An 18,666-nucleotide genomic window follows, 5' to 3' on the forward strand; every position below is an offset into this window, starting at 1 on the left:
TAAAAAATTATATACATATATCTAAATTTTTGATATAAAAATATATATATATAACCTGTCACCTTTTTCTGAATTATAGACTGTCCCACCACCTTTTTATAAATCTCTTTATATAACAATGATTAGGCGGGATGGTTTTTTAACTTACTGAAAACCATCCTGTTACTTTTTTTTTCTCACTTCAAGCACAATATATACATACAACTTTTTTTTTTCTTTATAGACCTAACTTTATAAAATGGCTGATTTAAAAAGAAGTCCTGAAATAAAATATACTAAGGTGAGTGGAAAGTTCATTCTAATATATATGTAGAACTTCCTTTTAATATCCTAATATCATGAACAACTCTCGTTTTGAATAATTTTTTAAAGATTAGGTTTCTGAATTTTTTATAGTCTTTATTGTGCTTTTATCTAAACTTTATTTTTATCAATTTTTTGGTATTATATTTTTTTAACTTACCTGTTTTACTAATAAATAATAGTCTCCCAAATCACTTCTCCTGATGCTGCTAATCTTTTTTTCCTAACTTCATTTTCTCAAAGTCATTTTGTATTCCAGGCATTTTATTTACAAATAATATGAAACTTAGTTTTTTTATACCCTAAAGTTCTTGCGTAGGTGAAGAAAAATGCATATAGTTTTACTTTAAAAGTCTAAAAGTTTTCATAACTATCATGTTTAATAGTTAATAATAAATAATAATCACATTTTAAATATATTATTACATAACATTTTTAATAGGCTTGAGGTGCAGGATGAAGTTCGAAAAGTGTAAATGATAAAATTAATCATTAAATATTTTAATCTCAAATTTAAAGAAAAAATTTTTTTCTCCTTATTTTATTATTTCCCTTTTATACTCTGTAAATTAAATTAAATTGTTTTCTGAAACATTGGGAAATCTTTTGCAAAAAATAGTTGCGGATAATGTAATTAGAAATGTACTTATAATTCTTAACTTATAGCATTAAGTATCAAAATTCCAAATTTAACTTATAGCATTAAGTATCAAAATTGATAAATTTAATCAGAACAAGAGGATTATGATAAGTTTATTATGATATGCGTTCAATCTCCAGCTTGATAAGTAAAAGTGTGCTTTGATCTTATTTTAAAGTAAAGAGAGAGAAAAAAATGAAAGTTTTTCAATCCTCCTTAAGTGAAATAAACCAGTAAGTTAGTACCCAATGATATCACCCCTTGTAAAAACTGATACCTAATTTTCAAAAATATCCCAAAAAGATAATTTAGGCAGGGATGCGGAGTCCCAAAAGGACCCTAGCTTTATATTCGTGGTCTCTGGTATCCAGAAGCTCTAAACATGCTAGTTGATTTATAATCTGCTATAAGAAAAAAATTTATGATTTTTAATGATTTGGAACTTATTGTTTTTAAGCCTGGAGTCTTTGCTGCCATTATACCTAAGGACTCCGGGTTCTAAAATTGGTTGTTTCTCTAACCTAAAAGTCTTAATTTTTTCCCCATTAGTAGTTCATTAGCTTTTTTATCTTTTTCAAGCTCCTGAATGCCAAAAACTAGGAAAAAGTAATCTTTTTGTGACTTTCAAATCTAGAGACTTTTTTGGGACTCCGCATCCCTGATTTTGGGTTATATCCAATTTTTATAAATTGAGTTTATTATATTTTCTATTAACTACATTTGTGCTATTTATAATATAAAGTTTTAAATTAAAATCAAAAATTTGAGTAAAATTAACCAAAAAAAAGTATTCTACTTTTTAAAAACTGATTTTATGGTAAAATTAATTTTAGAACAATTAACTGCTTCCCAAAAAAGTATTAAAAACATGTTTATCCTGTTTGAATTAAATTTTAGTCTAATCAAATTAGGTTCAGAAATTAGGTATCTACTTTAACATATTCAAAAACCACTAAAATCCATTTTAGTTCACCTCACTTTGTGTAAAATATCTGGAAAAAACAAAAAAAACTGGAGACCCTGCTGTCAATAAGTTGTTATAACTCATTATAAAAATGCTTAATCTTTATGAAGTTTTGCACAAACATAGCGTAATGTGTACAAATTATAGAAAATAAAATGTGTTTGAAAATCTAATTTTAAAAATGCTGATGTCAGCAGTTTTTGTGCAATTTGGGAAAAATTTGACACCTTTAACTAAAAAATTAATAAATAGTTGAGTTTTAACCTCAAATAAAACTAACTTGTTTAATATTTATCTAAAACAAAAACAAATATTTTTAGAGTATATTTTTTCAAATTAGTCAATCCAATAAATATACATTTAAATAGTTTTGAATATTTTTTCATGTAAGGTTAAATATTAGTGTTTTTTACATTTGACTAATATAATTGATAATAAAATCAAATATTTTAAAAAAAATGTTTCCATCTCCATCTTCGCTACTTTCATATTCATTTTCGCTTTCATGGATATTGATATTGTCATTTTTCATTGCATTTGTGCACTCTAAGCCTTGGCACTGTCCGCAGGCAGTCATGCATTTTATTCCATGATGTCAACATTGGCATTGTTTCCCACATAGTGTTTTTGTATCTGTGCTGCAGTTACATCTTATGATGTTAAGAATGTGAATTGGTGCAGGATCCTGAATAAAAAAATACTTAAGGTTAAAAATTAATGAAGAATTTTTTTGGGTGCTGGGTTACACTTAAGCTGTTTATTGAAAAATAAGTGTATTTAAAAAATTTTCTAATGCTTTGATCAAAGCATTTTTATTATTGCTGTTTGAAAAAATTCAGATTGTTTGCAGTTAACTTGGTTTTATACAATACAATGTTGGAGAATTTTTTACCTCTTTTTTGATTTTCGTGATCTTTGATGGATGATTTGTAGCCATCAAAAACAATGGAAATATAATTACCTTACTTTTTTGTAATATATGATTCATATATCAAACATCATGGAACAATATTGTTCATAATGAACAATATTGTTCGGTGATGTTTGAATGTGTGTCTCGAAGATTCCAAAAAACTCAATGCAGCAAAGCTCCTCTGTCAAGAATATAGGTTGTGTCATTATTCACTGTTAAAATAGTGGAATCATTAATGAGTTCTCTACCAAGCTCTGCTTTGTTAGGTTTCCTCATTAAACCGTCTTTGAAGAGAGATTTGGGCTCTAGAGTTAGTTCATATTCAAATCAGTCAGTTAAGTTTTCGACCCTCTCAATTAGCATGATTGGCCTTTTGAACAAATCATTCGGGTCTATGTGGGCTGCATCACCATTAATTTTGATAGCTGGCAACAACATGGCAAGTGTTTTGACCTGCTTTAACGCTTGATAAATTATTAAGACTGTTTGGAATTTCTAAACCAACTGTTTTGCTTGATCACAATTGATTTCATCATCCTTATCAGCACTTAGGCCAGTAAATATACATTGAAGTCTTTAGTCTTGAAACTGGAAAGGATTAAATAGCTCGAGATGTTCCTTTAATGCTTTAAAATCTTAAGTATCTCTTTTTTGACGTGACTCACCAGATTCACAATGTTGCTGAGTCCTCTCGAAACAATGCTTTGTAAGTGTTGACATTGATTGCTACGTATTCATGCAAGGTACTGACCCAAAGTTTCCTTGTAGTTTCTGACATACCCCTTTCTCTAGTTAATCCTCCACTGCTTTTTATGGATCTCATCATGCACTGTTTAATTACTAAATCAGGCCAAAGACCTGATTTACAGTACTGCTCATAAAGCCACGGGTGTTCTGTTTCACTCAAATTTGACCTAAAAACAGATTAGGATTTTTTTGAGAAAAATACAAAACATAAAAATACACATGACATAAAGTTCAGTCAGAATTGGTCAATGTGTTACTTTATGATGGAAAAATTACAAATCACTCTATTTACATTTTTATGTATTTGGTAATCGCTTATTAACAACAGCACAAAATATTAACACATTATTATTACGAGAGGAAAGAAATCAATTTCAATATATTTGAATTAAAACATACTCCCTGTTAGTTGAAAACAGCTTGTAACATTCAAAGTGGTATATAGAATCACTTGCAACAAGGTCAAAACAACAATTTAAACGAGATTTTACATCAAGTGCCCCTTGGTCTTTTTTTCCTTCACAAATCATAAGCATACTTTGTTTAAATTTTATTGTGTGTACTTGTTTACAGCTTACAATCACAATGTTTAGGATCGGGTAATGCTAGTTTGCTGAAAATGAAGCAGCATTGCTTCCTGTTTAATGCGCTGGCTAAATTGTAAATAAATTTTTGGCAAACTTGGCTAATGTTTTGCTTATTAAAAACAGTTGAACAAACAAAAAAGAACAGAATAGCTATTTTTCAGCAAAAAAATGTAGTGGCACAAGCACAAGATTAAGTAAATAAGAAAATAACTTCTTTAAATTTTAAAAAACACAATCTTTTAATTTTAGGGCTTTCCAATTGATATTTTAACTCTTTTTCTTTTGGGTTTGTATAATCATGCCTGCATACCACATGTACTGTCATCGTTTCCTTCAGTTCTTCTTTAAGGATTTTATTGTTGCGTATATTTGAATAATGAATTAAGTTATTGATACCTTTCTTTCCCACATTAACCACTTGATCAGCAGGTTCATGTTCTTTGCAAAGCAAACAAGTTTCTTTAAATGTGTTCAACATTTTATATTTTTATTTGAATTAATTTTTATAATTTGTACACATTGTCCAAAATTTTATAGGAATCGCATCATTTTTTAGCGAGTTATTACAACTTTTTAGCAGTTCAGTTGGCCTTCCAATTTTTGTTGATTTTCGTGAAAATTCTATACAAAGTGGCGTCAACAAAACTGTTCATAACTTTTTTTACTCAATATAGTTTTTGGTGGATTTTGGATATGTTAAAGTAAATAAAAATACGCTTTGAATGATACCAAATTCATCTTTATCCAAGTTTTATCCAGGTTAACCCATTTTTAGACCTGTTTTGACTATTTGTTATTTTTTTGTTTTTTACTATAAATTGGTTTGAGGAAAGCAAAATCAAATCAAACAATTCAAAATACTAATATACGGAAGATCACATGAAATTCATCTTTATCCAAGTTTTATCCAGGTTAACTTATTTTTAGACCTGTTTTGACTATTTGTTATTTTTTTGTTTTTTATTATAAATTAGTTTATTAGTTTGAGGAAAACAAAATCAAATCAAACAATTCAAAATACTAATATACGGAAGATCACATAAAGATTGCAGAAAAGCTGTTTGTTTTTTAGTATAAAGAAAGGCGACAGATAACTCTTTATAATTACCTGAGTATTGTCAATATAATCTGAGTACTTGCTCTTGTCAAAGGTCACCTGAACTTTGAAGATCCAAGAGCAGATTCTTGCAGATTCATACTGCTGAAAGATGAAAAAGGAGATTGCAAACAGTCTTGGCCAATTTTTTACAACTTTAAGTCCATTATGTCGAAGCCTATGACATAAACATCCACTTCTTGTGACTACATCATCTGTCAAATCTACAAAAATTTAATGAAATAAACCCATTTATCGGAAAATCAGATACTTCAAAAAGGCAGAGCAGTAGCACACAACAGCCCTTCAACACTGAGAAGGTTTGCACATACTGCTTGTCCGTTCTTGAATGAGGCCATCCACATTTGTATACACCAAAAACAAGGTATGTGAAACCTCCACTTTCTTGCCAAAGGATGCAGTTGGAACTGAGAAAATAGCCTATGTGGAGTTTTTTCCTAATTACAGTTTTCAAAATCATAAAGATCAACAATAGCATTAACTAGAGGCATGGTTGTTGCGCATCAAAATCAACTGGTTTTCATTTTGTTGAGCCTCACTTGTTTTTTAAAAATTGAGATTTTAAATCAAGAATGGAAAGCCAAATTGGGGATTGGAAACATATGAGAATGTCATGAAGATCATTGACCAAATTCATCTGCTGGATCTTTCTTTTTTTATTTCTTTCAATTTTAGCATTTTGTGTGTCATTCAGTCACATTTTAGTCATCATCTCTTTTATTGGTGCCAAGAACCTTGAACTTTTGGCTCAGTCAAGTAAAACTACAGTGCCTTTGTTGCAGCTGCATCTAAACTTTTTAAAACACCATTGACCTTTCATTAATCAAAATGCAATACTCCTGCCTTGTCTTAGACATCATATCTCAAATGGAGTTATATCTCTGGTTGAGATTGTAGCATTCTCCATCTTATCCCAATTATGTGAACCAACTTTTTCACTGTGTTGTTGATTACAGCAGCAAAACTCTCTCACTCCAAGGAGCAATAGAAAACCTATAATTTTATTTTACTTTTACTATAATTTTATTAATCTTCACTCAGCAAAACCTCAAAACAATTTAAAAATGGTTTGATGTTTAACTTTCACTAAATATAATAAAGCATTGTTTGTTGTTAGATTATATAACAACATTTTGTATGATTACAAACAAACAGTAAACAACAGTAAATAAAAAATAATTATAAATAATAATTTATATATACACATGATTGATATGATTGAAACATGTAGTTACAGGGTTTCCTTTATGATTAAAAAACTCAATTTTTTCTTTCAAAAACTGCAATTAAAATATTTTTTATTCATTTGTAAAATAATTTTTATTCATTTGTAAAGAAGTTATTGAAAAGAATATTTGTATTTTGTTACTTAAAGAAATCGGAGTTTAGAATGTAGAGGTTATATGTTCTAATGTAAAAAGTGAGCCTTTTAGTTTAAAATAAGTATTTAGTTAAAAATAATTAGTAGAAGACTGAGGGTCATTCATAGATACCAAGATTGATTGTTAATGATCGGACAAGATTGTGTTAATGCTAAGAAATTAACTTAGGTTTTTATTCACCTTAAAATGGAATGTATAATTGAACTTTGTGGTACCTAAAGATCATTGGAAATAAAAAAGAATGTTGTCAAGATTGGCTTTATTACTATGGTTAAATAGAAAAAGTTCAACAATTTTTTAAACATTGCCATATAAATCATATGAATAGACTTTATGAAGTAGATCAACATGCTAGTTTATTTTTTAAAACATTTAGTATGTCAAGATAAATGGGCTTGGCTCAAGATAAATAGCCTTGGCATCAAAACACTGATATCTTATTGCTGTTAACTAATTAGCAATTGAATTAAAAATATGCCAAGATTCATCTTGACATATCAAATGCTTTCAAATAAAAAATTTTTCTTATCTTTTCAAACTAATGCCTTTGTATAATATCTTATTGCTGTTGGTAAATCAGCTATAGAACTAAAAAATTTAGATTGTTAAAAAGATAAAAATAAGAAGGAAAATTGCTTTCATTAGAAAAACATGGTTCAAATAAACATTGATAATCAAGATTGTCATGGTTATTATAGTTATACAAGTTTAATATGTCTATAAATTATATAATTTATATAATGTATATACACTTAGCTATTTATCAATAATGAATGGTGCAGCTCAATCAGTGGAAAGACATTTCCTACAATCAATCCATGTACTGGTAAAGAAATATGCCAAGTCCATGAAGCTGATAAGGTGATTTACACATTAATTTGTATATTAGCAACTTCATATTAAAATGAATTGTTTATACCTATTATCTACTTTTTCTAAATATATATATATATTTTTTATAAAATTCATATTATACTCTGCCTATATATATGCTTTATTTATATTATATATAAATATAATATAAAAAAGAAAAGTTTATAATTTTTGAGAACATTATACAGTTGAGTACAGCATACACCCTCCTTGTTATTAGTGCCCCTTTAGAGTCTTGGGAAGTTGTATTTGATATTACCTAAACAATTAAATATGTACTTATACATATATACAGCACTCCGAATTAGGGTTGGCATTCAGCAATGCCAACCTAACTGCCGACCTAAAATTGCATGAGGTCAGCAAAAAATTGCTGACCTCGTTTCTATGTTTTGTAGTAAAATATTTGTGTCAAATTTAAATATATATATATATATATATATATATATATATATATATATATATATATATATATATATATATATATTTAAACAACTTTAAAAAGTATTCTACACAATAGACTACTAATATATATATATATATATATATATATATATATATATATATATATATATACACATATTTTAGTTATAAAATTTTACAAAGTATTTGCCAAACCTACTTACTTTTAGTGTTATGGACTTTATAGTCATTATGTTTGGTTAATTGTAGACACTATATATGTTAAATAAATTAATTAAATATAAATAAATTAAATATAAATAATTAAATATAAATAATAATGACTACATAATTAAGTATGCTGTTAGTTAAATAGGTAGTCTACTATTTTTTTTTTTTTAAATTCAACCAAAACTAATTTAAAATTTATTGAATTAAAGTGTTATAAACTTGTCAAAAAAAATCTTATTTAAGCTGTTTGTCCAATATAAATTTATAGCTGAAAAATAATTTTTAGCTATAAATTTATATTGGACAAACAGCAATTCAGCTATAAATTTATTCAAAATATATTTATAGCGGAATTGAATATTTCAACAATATTGTTATCTTTTTAGGAGGATGTTGACAGAGCTGTTGAGGCTGCAAAAAATGCCATTTTATTAGAATCAGACTGGCGTATTTTGGATGCTTCAAAACGCGGAAAGCTTATATATAAACTCGCTGATTTGATTGAGAGAGATAAAGATTATCTTGCAGTTAGTAGTTTGAATATAGATACAAAAGAAAATCTCAATAATATATTATATTATTATATTATATTTACTTGTATAATAAATATATCTGAAAATTTTTAAATGTTATACCGATAAATTTTATTTATCAGTATAGTATTACATGTTTGCATTATTTTTTAATATATGATATTAGAGTTATACTATTGTAATATATCAAAGTTGTAATAGATTATTCATTTTGGTTTAATGTTTAATTTCTCATTTTGAAAAGCTATAATTAATAATTTCTGACTAACTTAAATATTTTTTCTATTTAGAGTCTAGAAACTCTTGATAATGGTAAACCATACTTAGATTCTCTCGGTGATATCGAGTTTTCAGTTAATGTCATGAGGTATTATGCTGGCTGGTGTGATAAAATTTGTGGAAAAACTATACCTGCAGGTAAATTATTTTTTGCGTGAAATTAATTGTAAAATTTTTTAAAAAATAGATGTGAGAAATCCTAATAAGAGGTTAAAAGGAAAATTGTTGAAGTAAAAGAAGGCAGAGGTGCACACTCGTGGTTGCCCAGCAGTACCAGGCAACCAAATTTTGTGAAGGGCGTCTACAAATATTCTTTTGATGCAATAGCTTTACTTTTTTTATTTCTAATTTAACAAAGAATTGTTTAAAACCTTTTTTTTTAAATTGACAGATCAGAGCATGAAATGGTTTAAAATACTGTCTTAAAAAGTCTACATTATTTTTTTAAACAATTTGTTTTTGCAACTTTTCGGAAAAAATAAATGTTTATACAATTTAAAAATAATATATATTACACCTTTTAATAATTTAAATAGAACTTGTTCATTCATTAAACAATAATTATAAGTAATTTGTGAAATCGTTTTGTGTTACCTTTATGTAATTTATTTCAAACGCAATTAAAAACAAAACTTTAGCTAACAAAAAACAAAAAGAAATTTTTGCTTCGAATTTGAGTTTTTTGAATTTTATTTTAGTGCTTATATATTTTCTTTTCTTAAGGAATTGTTTTCTTCTATTTTTAGTTTTTTTTTCATTTCTTAAACATCTAAACAGACATAGTCAAGTTGTCAAAAAAATAAACCATTTGCGTGGTCAACAATAGCGCTCTATCACACTCCATTCCTGTCCAAGCCTAAAAAGTGAATGTTATAAGTAGCTTACAATATTACTTTTATTTACGCAAATTATTTCTAGTCTACACATAGGTCTAGAAGAAATAATGACTAGAATATGCAAGAGCTTCTCTGAATGAGTAAATTTTTATGAAAAATAGTGATGGGCAACTCAAAACGTTGACACGCAACCAAAATTGATGAGTTAGTTACTTTCAGTCACCCTTCTAACAACCAACCAAAAGTCTGAGTGTACACCCCTGGAAGACATTGAAAGCTCAGACGTGCAGCCAAGTTTAAACCTTTTTTCTTACAGCTTTGTAGTTTCAACTCTTGATCTATGTCTGTGACTTGTTTAACCCATTTAATTAAAGTGTTTTATTTTGCCTAAAATTTTTTATTCATCAAGGTTTTTTTCTGCAAATATTGCTTCAGAATATTTAGTGTTTTTCTAATTTATGCAGTTTGCATCTTTTTAAGTTTCTTGTTTAGCATTTAAAAAAAAAAATGCAACCATAAATAAACCAAAAATGAAATTATAAATAAACCATGAATAAAACCATTAATAAATCATAAAATAAGTATTACCATTATATAATAATTATAAAATATTATCTCAGATATTTCATTTATTTTATGCTAATGTTTAGTTTAATATAAATATTTGTTATTTTTTAAAATATTTTTCTTTATATTTATTTTAAACTTACTTTTGTTTTCAATTTTTGTTTGAACATTGAAAAACTACAGTAGAGGAGGCTACTTGTTTAATTTTGTTCTTTGAACCTTTCTTTCAACCCAAAACTCTGAAACAGGAATTTGTTAAATACGGTTGATGTGCAGAGTGACAGTTTAGATTTCATCTCAAAATTTGAGAAAATTTGAGAGTTTCTTGTCTTCATTTCATATCCATACGTAATAATTTTTAAACTTAAATTATTACCAATAGTACATCCTAAAATGTTTTCAAAAGAAAGTTATTTGGAATACACAAAGCAATGTAAAAATCAAAATTCTGTTTGGGTTCTTTTTTTGGTTGGATCAAAAAAACTAACAGCAAAATGTAAAATATGTTATAAAATAGTAAAAACCGCTGGTTCAACAACAGCACTGCAGCACATTCATTTAAGAAAGATACACAATACTAATGTTTTAAAACAGGATGTCGTGTAAGATTAAGTTCCAGAAAGCAGTGCATCAAAAATCATTATTACAAATTATTTAGCCAACAAAAAAGATAAATCACTTTCTGCAATAGTATCATGAATGTGTGCTTTGAATAATATGCTATTCAAAGTTTTCTGTATGTCTATTGATTTAAGAAGTTTATTTTTGGCTAGAGGCGCTCAAGGTTATGTATTTCCAAAATCATCTAACTCAATTCGCAAAATGGTTTTAGAATGTCCAAAAAAAAAAAAATCCAAGCTAAAATTTCAAATAAGATGGAACACAATTCTGTTTAACTTTAGACGAATTTCTTCAAGAAAACGATTTATTTAAATGTGAATATCTATGAGAAAAAACAGTTTTGGAATTTAAGTTTAGTACCTGTTAAAGGACGTTTCCCTGCAGAGAAATGCTTTACTCTGAAAACCACATTGCAAGACAACAATTTAAATATCGGTCAAAATATTATATATATAACAATGAGTTGGGCAGCTGTGATGCAAATAGTTAAATGGCTTTTACCATGTAATCAGCAGTTGTGCTTCAAACATGTGATACATTTAGTTGTAGTTGATGTTCTGTATAATAATTTGAATACAACTGAATTAGTGGCTCACACATATAAAGAAAATGTTAGTGTAGAAGATCAAGGGAGTGACTTCGAGGAATCGGATGAAGAATATGTTGAAGATCAAAATGTTGGCTTGGTTGAACAGATTTGTAATGAAGCTGAGCGTGTATAGACTGAAGAATTTGGATCTAGCTTTCTTATTAAAACAGTCTGTTTGATTGTAAAGAAATTTCATTTTTTGAGAACATTGAATGATATTATTCAAGTATACATGAGACTTTGGTAAACAATTAAAACTTATTGTGGACATGAGAACTAGATGGAGTAGCTTAGTCGAAATGCTTGAAAGATTTAACAAACTAAATAGCTGTGTTAGAAAAGCATTTATTGACATTGCAAGTTCGTGACTCAGAGACACAGCTTTTAGTAATCTCTGCTTCCTCAATGCATATTTTAGGCAAATAAAACAATAATTTTATACTTTTTATTATTAAATAATATATCATGTTAAAATGTTTCTGTACTAATTGAATTTGATATAATTTTATGTTCCATTTTTATTTAAAAAAAAATATTTTTTATGCAATAATAACAAATTATCTCAAATAAGTTTTTTTTGATTATTTGTATAGACATAATAATATTTAATTTCGAATTCTGATTTTAACTGAAAAAAACAATTCTATTAAAAGCAACTTTGCTAATTGGCCAATCATACAATATTAAATATTTTGTAGGTGGAGCAAGGTATGAATTTATTTGAAGTAATATTTATAGAAAAGCTATGATAATTTATTTGAAATAGTATTTGTTGAAAAGAGATCAAGATGCAACCTTAAAACAGACATGCCCAAACTTGCTTACTAAAGCAGCTCCAATGCAATTATATCTGTAAGAGAAAGGGAATCATTAAATCAGATCTAGCCTAATATGACAACAGAAATCTATAATATATGATAATATGAACTGGGCATGATAAAGATTAGCAATCTTAGTAGATGCGATAGATTGGGTATATGGACCAAAATATATGGTGGTATCATTTACAAACATATAGATACAAACATTAGTTGAGAAAAAAAAAGGAAGTTTATGGTACCTAGATAGGTGCCATTTCAGTGGCCACTGGGTTAAAGTAACTTAGTGATCACCAAGTTGGACATCTCACATTCTGACAGAAGGTAACTTTTGTAAAGACTATGATAAGTAAAAATGATTAGATCAAAAAAAGGAATAAAAGAGTTTGAGAATTAAGTTTTCCTAAAAGTTGTTTGAAATTGTTTCAATGTTTTTCAGATCCTAAAAATTCAACAATTTTCAAATAATGCTTATTATTTGAAATAATTCTTTCTATTTTTTCTTTACTTATTTTACTTTACTTTTTTTTTTTTTTAATGTAGTTTTTTAAAAAAAAAAAAAAGTGTAAATGAACCTCATATGAAAGAAAAATAATTAAATTGTTATAGATGGTGGTTTGTTATGTTTCACAAAGCATGAACCTGTTGGTGTTGTAGGCCAAATAATTCCTGTAAGAGAAAATAGTATAGTTTCAAGTGTTTTTATTGTTGCTTAGATTTTAAAGATTTTTATGATGTTGTTGCTTAGGGTTAGTTCTTAAAATGAATAAAAGTTTTTATGTTTTTAAATTTTTTTAAAAATTACTACAACACAGTCAACTTGACTTGACTACTAAAACTCCAAAACATAATCCATTTAATGAAAAGAAAACATTTTAGTTCAAAAAACAGTATACGCAAACATAAAAGAATAAAGAAGTAGTTAGTACTGTTTTAAGCATGTTTTGGTACTTTACTGGCTCCTTGAACTTTTAGAACAGCCTCTGTTTTTCATGACATTGAGGCAACATGAGACTCACAACATCAGGCATTATTTTAAACACCTCACTTTCATTATGGCTTTTCTCTGATTTGCTAGTAAGGTTGGATTTTGTAGTGATTGCACCCCAAGTCATAATTGCTGGCCATTGCTTTAAAGAAGGTGCAATGAATTGGGGATTGAAGTGTAAGTTTAAAACTGCTTAACTTGTCTTGTCTGAGAAAATGGTACATTGTTACATTTTATAAATCCATATTAAAGTCCTTGGCAAGGCATCTTTCAGTACTGTACTAGTACTAACATTCACACTATGAGGCAGTTAAAATTTGTAAATTGAAATCTATATTTTCTTCACAGCCAAATAGCATATCATCAGTTTTTTCTCCTTTAAAAGTTTTACTTGTGCACAATTAGTAAATGATGTTGTAGCTATACTCCAATTTAATAATAATAAAGTTAATAATAAAAATAAATTACTCATGATTTTAATGCATATAGAATATTAATATATATAGAGTGTAAAGTATTATTCTATTTTTTGATAATTATGTAATCACCCGCCCAGCACATTTTTTAGTGTGTTGCCAGCACACATATTTTGCATTTACAAGTAGTTATCTATAATATGTAAGAGTGTTCGGATCCTTTTGGCCAATAAATTATAATAAACTATAATAAATTAGGCTTTTTAGTGAGGCAGATTCTCTTTGTTATTTTATCATTTTAATACTAATACATTTTTATCATTATATTTTGTTTACATTTTTAATACAAATTGTTTGGAAAATCAGAGCAGACTTCTTTTAGAACATTTATTTTAAGAACTACCCTATTGCAGTTCAAAAATCTTTAAAATTTCATAAGTTTTTATTGACTAATTTTTCAAAACAGTCAGCATAAAATTGATTTATTTGAAGATTCCTTTTTAGTGGAATTATCCAATTGTGATGGTGTGTTGGAAACTGGGTCCTGCTCTTGCTTGTGGTTGTACTGTAGTTTTGAAACCTGCTGAACAAACTCCTCTTACAGCTCTATATATTGCTTCTCTTATTAAAGAGGTAGAAATATAATTACTTTGTATAAAGTTTTCTGATTGAATCTCCCACACATAATTATTAAATATGTTTGTTATTAGGCTGGATTTCCTGCAGGTGTTGTAAATGTTCTACCAGGTTATGGCCCAACAGCTGGTGCTGCTATTTCTTCACATATGAGTATTGATAAGGTGGCATTTACTGGATCTGCAGAGGTATAAATATTTTTTTTATAATTTTAATTAATTATTTGTTATTTAATTGTTTAATTAGCAAAATACAGAAGAGATTAATATAAAATTTTTTAAACACATAATTTTTACTATTTTTTATGTTTATATACATATATATATATATATATATATATATATATATATATATATATATATATATATATATATATATAAATATATATATATATATATATATATATATATATATATATATATATGTATATAACATATACATATATATATATACATATATATATATATACATATATATATATATATACATATATATATATATACATATATAAATATACATATATATATATACATATATATATATATATATACATATATATATATATATATATAATATGTATATATATATATATATATATATATATATATATATATATATATATATATATATATATATATATATATATATATATATATATAAATTTAACTTAAAATGCTTAAATCAAATTATTAAAATTAAGTTGAAATAATAGAGACCTAATAATAAAAAATACAATAAAAATACAATTAATAAAGGTAACAAATGTTTTGAAAAAGATAAAAGAACTGGTAATGTTAAAAAGAACTAGATTGAAATCATCATTTTTACATGATTCATTTGTTTATTATTACTGGTTTTTCCCATTCTATGTACATGCTTTCTTTGAGTTTTAATATAAATTTGTTGGAGGCCGAATCTAAAATTGAAAAACTAGCATGATTAAAACTATTAAAACAGCTTTCATTTGAATGAATATGTTTATAAATGTGTGAATTTTTATCTCTTTTTTGATGCTCCATTATTCATGTCTTTAAATGGCAAGTAGTTTCGGCAATATAAGAGGATTTACAGCCTGTGCATTCAAATTTATAGACAACAAATGAATTAAAATCGGTAGGAAAAAGATCTGTGGAAAAAATTTTTTAAATTTTAAATGAATTAAAATTGGTTTTTATTTCATTTAAAATTTCAAAATTTTTTTCTGCAAAATTTCAAAATTTTTTACTAATTTGATTTTAGCATTTTAATATAATTTAACTGATGATGGCTATGATGCAGTCGAAATACGTATTTTGTAAAATAAATGATTTTTAAAAAAATATAAAAAATTGTCTTATTTATTAAAATATATATATATATATATATATATATTTCGAACATCGAATTAGCAATAAATTTGTAAAAATTTTAATAAAAATCACAATGTTTTTTATTCTTGACATGTTTTGTAGTCTTACTACATTTTCAAAAGATTTAATTTACAATTAAAACTCTGGTAAATAAATTTAAAAACTGAAGACAATACAGAGAAAAATTAACGGACAAATAAACTTGTTACAAACCAATTAAAAATTATATTACAAATTATGACAAAATAAACTTCCTAATATTAAAATATTAATAATAATAATAATATAGTAAGTTAGATAGATAAATTTATAATATAATGAGATGTTTGTTTATTTAAAGAAGGATTTTCCCATTTCATATGAAGTGCTTCTTTTATTTTTAATTTGTTAATGGTAGAGGCAGTATCTAAAATCTGAAAGCATTCATAATTAGTTTGTGTTTTACAATTAATGGATGAATTTAAATGTTTAAAAATATGCGATTGCTTGTCACTCGTAAGGTGCTCAATTATCCGTGTTGTCAAATGTCTGGAGGTTTATCTAATATAACTGGCGTTACAGCCAGCACAAGAAAATTTGTAGACAACGTTAGATTTAAGCATCTTAGGAAGTGGATCTTTTATGCAAAAATTGTTTTTTAATTTATCGGTTGTGAATATAAATTTGATTATTACATTTTTACAATACTTATAATAATTTTATCAATTTTAGTTTTAGTGAAATTTGAGTAAAATCCAATAAATGGAAGCTTAAAATATCTTATATTAGTATTATCAACAGTATTTATAACAGGTGGATTAATTTTCTTTTCAACATATAATTTAATTTCAGTGTCGATAACCTTTTGCGGAAATTGATGATTTTTTAAAACTAAAGAAAGATTTTTTATATCCTTATCAAATCCAAACCACGTGTTGTTAATTTTATATGTTCAATCAATCAAGCAACGTATAAGACCAGTTTTGTAACATGAAGGGACAAAACTAAAGAAATTTTGTAAAAGACCCGTGTATGTTTTTTTTTTTTTTTGTGATAAACTGATGTAAAGAGTGAATTAGACTTATTAATAAGAACATCCAAAAATGGAATTTGGTTGACTTTTTCTTTTTCCATAGTAAATCTTAAGTTTTTTTGTTATCTATTGAGATGTTTAAAGAATTCTTGCGCTTCAAACTCTGAAATAAAAATTGCTATTATGTCATCCACATAATTATTAACCCACGTTTGTTCATGAAAACCGATAAACATATTAGTTAAAATTGGTGCTAAAGGAGAACCCATTGCAACGCCATACCGATTTTTTATAAACGTTATGTAATAATCTTAAATTAAAATTATCAAACAACAAAAACAAATTTGCTGTCAAAAAATTTCTTTTTATATTTTAGCTTTTGTATCACTTTAAATATTATAAGTATATTTTTACATTATGCTTTTGTAAACTGATCACATGCATAATTTTCAGTTGAGAGAATAGTATATTAAGTTATGAATAGTATAAAAATAATTACTAGGTTATTGAGTTATAATTAAGTTTAATTATATTAAAAAACATGTTTTTTAAGTGACTGTAGTGCGCTTTAAACTCTCATTTTATTGTTAAAAAAATGATTTTTATAAATTTTGTTTTTATAGATTTTTTTGTTTTCTTTAGTTTACAAATCAAGTTCCAGTATATAAATTCAGTAGGTTACATTGTAGTTACATTGGATTTATACAGCAATAATAAATGTTTGCTTTTATAATAAAAAAACCTGTGTAAAACTGTTTTTTAGAAATTTTTTGGTTTTTGCCTAGTCCTATTTACATGTGGTCCTTACAACAGTCTTACAAAAATCTTTTAAGTTATTTAATATAAATTAAATTGTTTATGTATACATATTTCAGAAACTCATCAAATATCTTTTTTAACTTCTCAGAAAAGTAAAAAAAAAACTTTTTTCTGAGAATTTCTGCAATAATTATAAATTTCAAAACAAAATACAACCCATTGAAAGACGTAATTGTTCACATGTTTCTGCATATCATCAGACACCTTTTGTACAGTGTAACTAAACTAAACCATTTATAATATATAATAATATCATTTTTGAAAAAAATATTACTTGGTGGGTTTCTGAAATAAAGTGTTTTATTTGTATTGAAAAGTCAACAAAAAAGATTTTTCCTGGTGTTAAAGTAATCCAATATAATTATGTATAGTTTTTACCCACTGGATTTAAAAATAACATTTGATTTTTATGTTTTAGTTTCTTGTTATGCTTGCCCTACCTACATACAAATATTTCAAATAGCAACCAAAAAAATATGGCAATCACAGCTTTTATCCAATTGTAATTATTATTTTATAGTATTGTTTTAGCAACAAATTGACTTTAAATTTAAATTGTTAATGGTTTGATAAAAATTTATGCTTTTTAGTTTTTCTTTTGCACAGGAACACCTGACACCTACATATCATCCGTAAGTAAACAGTCATTGTTTCCCTTTCCATCTTCCTTGATATCTAAAACACAATTTCATTAAATGAACTATATTAATGCTACTTAAAAATAAATTCTGTAAACTGTTTGCTACTGCCTTTCTTTCATGATTTTAATGCCTTGATGGAAACATCCAACTTGTTCCTCACCTATGTATTGTCAACCATATTTTCATAATAATTGAATTTTCTGTTGTCTAAAAAATTTTTCAATGACAGATACAAAAAAGAGCTAGGCAGCTGATTCAACTTAAGTTATTGAATTGAATAAATTAATATTGGTAATAATTTTTTTATTTTATTTGAGGGCCATCAAAATTGCTTGCTTTAAGTTTCTCTATGCTTAGTTGTGGAAATCCTATGTTTGGCTTGACCATCCCATTAATAGGTAAA

General features: G+C 26.2%; 1 protein-coding gene across 2 annotated transcripts in view; it reads left to right on the plus strand.

Annotated features, from left to right (window-relative positions):
• The window catches only part of LOC100205406 (aldehyde dehydrogenase, mitochondrial), a 54,122-nt gene that overhangs the window by 5,113 nt on the left and 30,343 nt on the right, over window positions 1-18,666 (plus strand). For both annotated transcript variants that reach the window (XM_065798043.1, XM_065798042.1), the window contains 7 exons: window positions 224-280; window positions 7,410-7,514; window positions 8,546-8,686; window positions 8,983-9,109; window positions 13,012-13,073; window positions 14,311-14,439; window positions 14,517-14,630. In XM_065798043.1, the coding sequence (XP_065654115.1) occupies window positions 239-280; window positions 7,410-7,514; window positions 8,546-8,686; window positions 8,983-9,109; window positions 13,012-13,073; window positions 14,311-14,439; window positions 14,517-14,630 (720 nt within the window). In that variant the 5' untranslated portion in view covers window positions 224-238. The remainder of the gene's footprint in view (window positions 1-223; window positions 281-7,409; window positions 7,515-8,545; window positions 8,687-8,982; window positions 9,110-13,011; window positions 13,074-14,310; window positions 14,440-14,516; window positions 14,631-18,666) is intronic.

Source organism: Hydra vulgaris, chromosome 05 (assembly GCF_038396675.1).
Source record: "Hydra vulgaris chromosome 05, alternate assembly HydraT2T_AEP".
Lineage (NCBI taxonomy): Eukaryota > Metazoa > Cnidaria > Hydrozoa > Anthoathecata > Hydridae > Hydra > Hydra vulgaris.